The sequence below is a fragment of the Danio rerio genome, chromosome 19 (genome assembly GCF_049306965.1).
Source record: "Danio rerio strain Tuebingen ecotype United States chromosome 19, GRCz12tu, whole genome shotgun sequence".
Taxonomy (NCBI): domain Eukaryota; kingdom Metazoa; phylum Chordata; class Actinopteri; order Cypriniformes; family Danionidae; genus Danio; species Danio rerio.
In genome coordinates this window covers 267,501-277,607 of record NC_133194.1, presented here as the reverse complement: position 1 = coordinate 277,607, position 10,107 = coordinate 267,501, and the positions used below count along the sequence as shown (strand labels likewise).

General features: G+C 41.9%; 1 protein-coding gene across 1 annotated transcript in view; it reads right to left on the bottom strand.

The window, feature by feature from the left end:
- Positions 1 to 6,548: 6,548 nt before the first annotated feature.
- Positions 6,549 to 10,107, bottom strand: part of LOC100536156 (venom phosphodiesterase CdcPDE) — a 15,050-nt gene continuing 11,491 nt past the window's right edge. Inside the window, exons 20-25 of the mRNA XM_073931335.1 lie at positions 9,044 to 9,198; positions 8,826 to 8,952; positions 8,552 to 8,629; positions 8,203 to 8,335; positions 7,755 to 7,896; positions 6,549 to 7,194 (exon numbers count right to left, since the gene is read on the bottom strand). Of these exons, the coding sequence (XP_073787436.1) occupies positions 7,021 to 7,194; positions 7,755 to 7,896; positions 8,203 to 8,335; positions 8,552 to 8,629; positions 8,826 to 8,952; positions 9,044 to 9,198 (809 nt within the window). The 3' untranslated portion in view covers positions 6,549 to 7,020. The remainder of the gene's footprint in view (positions 7,195 to 7,754; positions 7,897 to 8,202; positions 8,336 to 8,551; positions 8,630 to 8,825; positions 8,953 to 9,043; positions 9,199 to 10,107) is intronic.

Here is a 10,107-nt window from a genome sequence, read left to right as displayed (position 1 = left end):
TTTAAGAATGTTTAGATATTTGGACAAAAACAAGACAAAAAAAATCTAAGTAAGAAAAGCAATAGTGTACACACTCATTCACACACACACACACTCATACACACACACACACACACACACACACACACACACACACACACACACACACACACACACACACACACACACACACTCATTCACACACACACACACTCATACACTACGGTCAGTGTAGTTGATCAGTTCCCCTATAGCGCATGTGTTTGGACTGTGGGGGAAACCGGAGCACCCGGAGGAAACCCACACCAACACGGGGAGAACATGCAAACTCCACACAGAAACACCAACTGACCCAGCCGAGACTCAAACCAGAGACATGAGTGCTGTGAGGCCACAGTAATAACCACTGAGCCACCGTGCCACCTATAATCAATCATAAAACACAAATAATAAAAGAAGGGTTTCGGGGCATTTACTAATCAAGACACTCATGAGGTTTAAGTTCCAGCATTACGAATATTTTAATTATTATTCTGCTGATATTGATAACCACGATTATTCACTGATCACGAGTGCCGTCATGTGAGATATTTCATCATAATGATTAGTCAAATTATTGGTTAAATATTCGCAAATACACATGATTAATATGTTTTTTCTTATTTATAACATTACATAAATGCATTATAAAATACAATGCAATGATTCCCCTCCTGTGCAATATTTATTCTGTATCAAATATTCCCCAAACGATCTTGAACAGATTCAGCAGTTGTTCACAGTATTTCCTCTAATATTTGTTCTTCTGGAGAAAATCTCAGTTGTTTTATTTCAGCTAGAATAAAAGCAGTTTTTAATTATATTAAACCGATTTTAAGGTCAGTATTTATAGCTCCTTTAAACTATATTAGTGTTGGATTGTCTCCAGAACAAACCACTGTTATAATGACTTGCCTAATTAAGTTGAAATATAGCAGGAGGGCTAACTCTGTATGTAAATAGCAAGAACACAGCAGCTTTAGAAACAGCAGTGATGACCAAATGATGTATATATATATATATATATATTAATCAGTATTATAAATCATAGTCTTCAGAATGGTTGAAGGCCCAGAATAATAGTTAAATGTCATTCTTTTCTGTTGAATCAGCACTTGTGGAGGCTGAAAGCAAAACATCCCTCTAATATTGTCCTTATCGAAGGCAAACCTGATCTCGCTTTTGTTTCTCCAGTGTGTGGGAAGAGTTTCAGTGCTGAACGAGAACATGTGCAGTATTATTTTACCTGCAGTACATGTCAGAACAAGAGGCTGAAACCTGTGGAGTCCTGATCCTCAACATTCCTCTCCTTCACTTCGTTTCGCCTGGAAGATCAAACACAGAGGTCAGGCTTCAGTCACAGCAACATGTTTAATTAATGAATCATTGATCAGATGATCGCCTGTACATTTCCCACTGATGATGATGATGATGATGATGCACGGTCACGGATGCTGCCAGAAAATCACCTGTGGGATTGTGGAAACCTTCAGTAACACTTTATCATCGTGACATTACACATGAATGACGGTGAATGAGATTTGATGCATGCCTACAGCTATTCACACAGTGTCATTCACTCAGCTCTGATATTTTAAATGAAACAGTCACATTGGTATGAAACCTGATATAACCAATTACATCACAACCTATCTTTGACTTTGACACGACAACTTGATGTTATCAAGACAACAAAACTTGCCATAAAGGTCATGACATAGTTAGTTATAACATAGTGACATGGTTATAGTTATAACATAGTGATGTTGTTATAGTTATAACATAGTGACGTTGTTATAGTTATAACATAGTGATGTTGTTATAGTTATAACATAGTGACGTTGTTATAGTTATAACATAGTGATGTTGTTATAGTTATAACATAGTGACGTTGTTATAGTTATAACATAGTGACGTTGTTATAGTTATAACATAGTGATGTTGTTATAGTTATAACATAGTGACGTTGTTATAGTTATAACATAGTGATGTTGTTATAGTTATAACATAGTGACGTTGTTATAATTATAACATAGTGACGTTGTTATAGTTATAACATAGTGATGTTATAGTTATAACATAGTGACATGGTTATAGTTATAATGCCCTCATGATAGTCATTTTTATGATCACATGAGGATATTATGAATATGCTGTGCATGTTATAATAGCGTCTTTCACATTTATCTTGACATTAACTACAGTGGAACAAGCTGAATTTGTGATTAGAATGTCATTAAATGTTAATAACGCTGTTTAAAATGATCTGACAGAGTAATGACACTATTAATGATGAATAAAGTGAAAACGAGATAATTCCTGACACAATTATAATGCCTCATGACGATCATGTTTATGACAGATTTATGACAAGTTCTGTAACGTTCAGTTGTCATAATAAGCAATGTCATCTACTGCATTGAATTTTACATGAAATTTATCATTTAAAATGACAAAACTGAGCAAATAACACTTAATAACAGCAGTTATAAGCATGAACAACATCTCCTTCACATTCCTGACGTCTGTTATATCATTATAAAGGTTTTAATGACAGTCTTATGAACAATCCTTTAAGAAAAGTGATACCAAACATTCATGTTTAGTACTTTAACATGATGATGAACTTGTCCTCTATGTGGACACTGAATCAGACATAAAGCCATAGCTGATAATATGGAATATAATGCTTCATTATAATCATTTATTAAGCCCAAACTCTGTCCAAACACATGCACTATAGGGCACTAACTGCACTACATCAAACTCAATTGTCTGTAGTGTTTGAGTGTGAATGAGTGTGTATGGGTGTTTCCTAGTACTGGGTTGCGGCTGAAAGGGCATCCACTGTGTAAAACATATGCTGGAATAGTTGTCGGTTCATTCCACTGTGGCGACCCCTGATTTATAAGGGACTATGCTGAAGCAAAACGAGTGGATGAGATAGAGGACGGGGGAAATGACTCCACTGTACACCCACAGAGCGGTCTTAAAGCATCGTAATCCTTCAGAATATATAATAATAATGCTGTATGAGCTCTCTCAGCAACAGTTATAACACAAACACACACTGCTGTTCTGGATAAATCCAGTGTAATTAATTTCAGCATCATTTCCAGTGAAACAGGAAGACTCCTGCTTCAAAATAACCGTTTGTATTTTTAGCTGACTTAATGAGTGACTTTAGAGTTTCTGATGTGGGAAGTTCTGCTGGAAATACAGAGCTGACATTTAGCTTCATGGACAAACATCATCAGAGGAACAAAGCAGACAGACAACAGAAGAAGAAGAGGAAGAGGAAGAAGAAGGAGAGTGTTTGTTTGCATGTGTGTTTGTGTGGAAACAGAACACGAGTAAAAACACACTCCTAAACACACACACACACACACACACACACACACACACACACACACACAAATCAAACCAAACGATGACAGAAGAGCAACACAACATCATTACATGTCATAGTGAATGAGTGTTCATCAACAGTCTGTGTGTGTTTAGTGTTTATCAGCGGTGGTGAACGGCATTATGGGATGTTGATTTCTGCTCTGTCCACTTCTGATGCTGGAAATTAAACTCTGAAGTTTAACAAAGTGACTTTAGAGATATTTTAGTGGTTTAAAATAATATTAGAGAGAATATCTGGAGGAATGAGTGTGTAGAATAGCAGTGAATGTGCTGCAGTTTAATACAAGTGTTCTGTAGCGTAATAAACAACACCAACACACACAATACAGCACTGCACACTATCACACATGAGCATAATACACACAACAGTTGCTGAAGGGAAGATCAAGATCCCATAATGACATTCAGAAGCAGAAATAAACAAGGAAAATAAAACACGAATCAAAAAATACTGAAAACTGATTTTCTGCTGCTGGTGGTGGTGTAATGGTGTGGGGAGATTTTCTTTGGGTCCATTAGTACCAATTGAGCATCAACGCCACAGCCTACCTGAGTATTGCTGCTGACCATGTCCATCCCTTTATGAGCACAGTGTCTCCATCTTCTGATGGCTACTTCCAGCAGGATAACGCAGCATGTCATAAAGCTCAATCATCTCAGACTGCTTTCTTGAACATGATGATGAGTTCACTGTACTCAAATGGCCTCCACAGTCACCAGAGCTCAATCCAATAGAGCAGCTTTGGGATGTGGTGGAACGGGAGATTGGCATCATGGATGTGCAGCCGACAAATCTGCAGCAACTGTGTGATGCTATCATGACAATATGGAGCAAAATCTCTGAGGAATATTTCCAGTAGCTTGAAGAATCTACAACATGAAGGATTCAGACAGTTCTGAAGGAGTAAGGGGTCCGACCCGGTACTAGTCAGGTGTACCTAATAAAGTGGCCGGTGAGTGTAAGTAAAATAGCTGTCTGGTCATGTTGGTCTCTGTGTTTGTCAGCTCATACAGTGAGTGAGTGACATTAGCTGTGTTGAGGTTTTAATAGTGGGTTTCCCCAGAAGATACTTTAGTAACAGAAGAGTTTAAAAAAAGATGATCTGCTGTTCCTGGATCAGCTTTAATGGAGGAGAGACAGATGGAGGTTTACAGAGACTGAAACACAGACATTACTGACCAGCACCCTGCAGACTCATGACCACATCCTACACTTATACTGATACTGGACCACAACACACACACACACCTTGTTTTTCTATCTTCATCCGGAAACTGATTCAGTATTATCCTGGACATGCCCTCAGTGGGCTGAAGCTGCATTTGGCAAACAGTGGAGCATCACAAACACTGCTAATCTGATGATGATGATGATGATGATGATGATGATGATGATGATGACACTCCCAGACCTTGTGGATTTAGGATTTTGGCCAGAGTAGATGAGAGAGAGAGAGAGAGAGAGAGCTGCTGCTCCTCTACAGAAAAACAGGCCTTTGCAGTAATTGAGCAGCGTAGAACTTCATTTAATATTAAACACACTTAAAACAAAGGAAACTCAGGTTCATTTTCAACAGTAAAAATGACTTTATGAATGATTATTTACTGATGATGAAGACATTGGAGATGATTCTTGGTTGAAAAGTTTCTTAGTATTACAATATCTGCATCTGTCATTCATTCATTCATTCATTCATTATCCTCAGGCTTAGTCCCTTCTTCATCAGGGGTCGCCACATCAGAATGACCCGCCAACTATTCCAGCATATGTTTTACACAGCGGATGCCCTTCCAGCTGCAACCCAGTACTGGGAAACACCCAGTTACATTCATTCACTCACACACACTCATACACTACGGCCAGTGTAGTTGATCAGTTCCCCTATAGCGCATGTGTTTGGACTGGGGGGGAAACCGGAGCACCCGGAGGAAACCCACACCAACACGGGGAGAACATGCAAACTCCACACAGAAACACCAACTGACCCAGCCGGGACTCAAACCAGAGACCTTCCTGCTGTGAGGCCACAGTGCGACACTGAAATATTAAAGGTTGTGATCTTCCTTTAATAGATCACATTCATACCTCTGTATACATTTCTGGAGAGTGTCAAATACGCCACAAGAATATTTCATCTAAGTGTATCCACCAGAGGGCGCTGTGTGTATGCTAATTCAGATCTCAAATTTCTCTTGCAAGTGCCATTTTACGCCTGCGGTTCTCACGTAACTCCACCAGAGGCTGCCGCTGACTGACTGATTGACTGACTAATCAACTGACCCACTCCTCCTTCCCTAAACCCAACCAATAGTGTTTTCAAAAGCACTAATTGACCCGCCCACCCATTGATTTTTCCACATCCTCACCCTGTTATTTACTTGTTTATTTTATTCGTTTGATTTCTGTTTTTGTCTTACCCGCTTTCTGGGACTGTTCTTTGCCAGACTCGATCCCCGTCATCGTGGTCAACTCCTCTCTGCGTCTCAAGTCCGCTGACGTACATGATGAGCCACTGGTCAAACTGGTAACAGTGGGAAAGCTGTCCATATGGAAGTAAGCAGTCAGCTGGCAGCACGAAAAGAAACAGCGTCATCTCAAACATTAGTGTTCATTTAAAAGACGCAATGCAGACATACGTACCTCTGATTACACAATTCACACTCTCCAGATATGTACATAGGGGGACACTTTCAGAATGAGTTCATGTCTCATATTTGCAGAAAAAAAGGGTCGACGATATTTAGAGATCCCACACATCCAGCACCTTTCCACACCTTTATTCTCTCAAATTTAAAACCGCAAGCTTTCTGGACAGCCCCAGGAGTGGTGTGAATAAGTGTTCACCCCCTTGCTGATTCATTCAGTTTTTTCCTTTCAGGACAATAATCTAAACACAACAGCAAGTGCACTTCTGAACGGCTGAAGACAAACTAAATGGAGACTTTGGAGTGGCCCAGTCAAAGTCCTGACCTGAATCCAATTGAGATGCTGAGGCATGATGACTTTAGACAGGCAGATCATGATGGAAACCCCTCCGATGGGGATGAACAACAACACACACACACACACACACACACACACACACACACACACACACACACACACACACACATTATGCTCACTCGTTTGCTGGTTTATTAGTTGTGTTTAATGAATATTCATTAGTCCAGTCAACATTTTCAGGTTCATTTCTAGGTCAGCATCTACAATTTCTCATGTTCAGACATGTGTTTACAGGCTTTCTCTAAAATATAAGTGCATTTTATTCGCTGGTTTCTCACATTATTATTTTAGAATTATTTGAACATTTTTATGGTAATTAGTTTAATGATGTTTACTTTATATCTGTTAAGTATTAATTAGTTTACATTTATAGTAATTATTTATGTATTTTTTAATAATTGAGGTATATTTATATTTCTTTTATGAAGGTAAACTAAATGAACGTGTTTATATAAATAGATGAATGAAAATAAATGTAGACGTTTCATTTCTGACAGTAAGTTCACTATGATGGCCCTGATCGTTGATAACAGAATAAATTAAATCACAGTAATATGCTAATGAGGGAAGTGCGCTGATTGCGGGACTCAGTTTTTTGGGTGAATGGCGGCAGTGGGGCGGGTCTTCAGACGGAGCAGCTCAGCGATTGGACGCTTGCTGTCCTGAAAGAAGTCCAATCCGGTGATCCACTCCACGTCTCTCACGCGTGATTGGTGCATCCAGAGCAGAGGCTCCACCCACTGCGACTCCGGCTGACCGTCCTGCACACATCAGCTGAACTCGTTAGTTCACTAATGAACATGTCTAACGGTATTAATCAGTCCATACTGAACCAACCCTTCACTGCTGATCTCTACACTTCATCTGAGTCTGACACAGCAGTCAACATGGCAGAATAACAGCTTACAGCTTAAAATGCTCAAATACAATTAACAATTGATCAATTAACAGAATATTTTAGTAAAGTGCATTGATTAGGTTAACAGTAGAACATGATTTACTTTATAATGTTTATTTACAACTTTACTGGCAGCAGAGAGCGATGACTGCACTCAGAAATGTGTGTGTGTGTGTGTGCAGGTGTATGTGTGTGTGTGTGTGTGTGTGTGTGTGTGTGCAGGTGTATGTGTGTGTGTGTGTGTGTGTGTGCAGGTGTATGTGTGTGTGTGTGTGTGTGTGCAGGTGTATGTATGTGTGTGTGTGTGTGCAGGTGTGTGTGTGTGTGTGTGTGTGTGTGTGTGCAGGTGTATGTGTGTGTGTGTGTGTGTGTGCAGGTGTATGTGTGTGCGTGTGTGTGTGTGCAGATGTGTGTATGTCTCACAGCGCAGCTCTCGGTGTTGTGCTCTCGGTGTGGCAGCAGGAAACACACACTCTGCAGCTCCCCTGAACACTCGGCCGGCGTCTGAGACTCGTTCACACAACTCAACAACACCACGAAATAATGAGAGGGAAGAGGAGCCAGCCTGAACACAAGCAGACACACAGAGTCAACACACACACACACACATACACGCACATGCACACACACACACACACACACACGCACACACACACACACACACACACATACACGCACATGCACACACGCACACACACACATACACACACATGTATGCACACACACACAACACAAACACAGACACACACACACACATGCACACACACACACACACACACACACACACACACACACACACACACATGTATGCACACACACACATACACACTAACGTATAAACACATACTCACACACGTGCACACACACTCACCTCTGGATGTGCTCTGGAGCGTCTGCGCGGCCGTCTGAATCAGAGTCGAACACTGGACCCATCAGCACATTCAGCCCGTTATACTGAGACGCCAACCGCACCAACAGAACCTGCTGCAGATACTGCCACACTCCTGAACACACACACACACACACACACACACACACACACACACACACACACACACACACACACACAGGAATCAGCCTGTTATACTGAGAGACAACACAACCTCCTACAGACACTGCCACACACACACACAATATATACACACACATCATAAACACTCTACTCAGTAAGCACACACAACACACACACACACACACACACACACAGAAAGAAGACTCACTCTTGAACTCTGGGAACATCGGCACCACATTTCCAAGCGTCAGAGCGTCAAACTGAGCCTCAGACGACACGTTCAGATCTGATAACACAACAACACAACACAACACATCATAACACAACAACACAACACAACACATCATAACACAACAACACAACATAACACATCTTAACACAACACAACACAGTTCATGCTTTACACACTAATGCAGGGTTAAAATTACTATGAAATTAAAGCAGCAACAATAACACACACACACACACACACACACACTCACTGGGCGGGAACAGGAAGGCGTGTGTGATGTTGGGGTTGTTGTTGTACAGGTCACACGTTGCGCTCTGATTGGCTGGAATCCTGACATCTGCTCGGAGACAGTCTGACAACACTGGAGAACTCTCCGCCTACAAACAGAACACTATCAGCAGAGTGTGCGCGTGTGTGTGCGAGTGTGTGTGCGAGTGTGTGTGCGAGTGTGTGTGCGTGTGTTCTGACCGTTCTCTCCATGGTGAAGGAGCTCCAGATGGGTGTGTGTGTGTGTGTGTTGTAGGCCGTGATGAAGCCGTGGTGGTTCAGCACACAGTATTGCACATCAGACTGAAGGACTCGCGGACGCCCGAACAACAAGTGCCGCCGCTCGCTGTCTGCCACTGAAACACAACACACACACACACACACACACACACACACACACACACACACATTACACACAGCAGCGGGTCTGTGGAGTGTGAGTTACTGAACACATGTCAACAGAACAGCAGTCAACTAACATCCAATCATTTCCTTCAGCTCAGTCCCCTTATTAATCAGGGGTCACCACAGATGAATGAACCGCCGACTATTCCACCATATGTTTTACACAGCGTATGCCCTTCCAGCTGCAACCCAATACTGGGAAACACCCATACACACACACACACACACACACACACACACACACACACACACACACACACACACACACACACACTACAGCCAGTGTAGTTGATCAGTTCCCCTATAGCGCATGTGTTTGGACTGTGGGGGAAACCGGAGCACCCGGAGGAAACCCACACCAACACGGGGAGAACATGCAAACTCCACACAGACACACCAACTGACCCAGCTGAGACTCTAACTAGAGACCTTCCTACTGTGAGGCCTCAGTGCGACACCATCAGCAGGGCGGGGCTGATGCTGCTGTATTGGTTTGTGTGTTGTCGGGTAGCGCAGGCCCTGAAGCGTCTCCTGTTGATCAGAGCTGCTGAATAATGGAGCAGATCAGACGTGCTGCTGATGTGATCATGAGTGATGAGCGGTGACACACGTCATGTGTTCTGCTGAATCTCATCACACATCTGATCAGCTGAACTCAACATCTGCTGAGCACGAGCAGCGCATCGACTGTTCTCAGATCAGCTGATCCTCAGCGTCTACACTGCACATAATGAGCTCACCAACATCAAGTCTAAATATCCAAACAGCAGCATTTCTAGACAGGCAGAACTGAGTCTTGTGTTCAGAAATAATGAGTCCAGTGGAGAGAGAGAGAGAGAGAGTTACAGCGAGCTGAATGA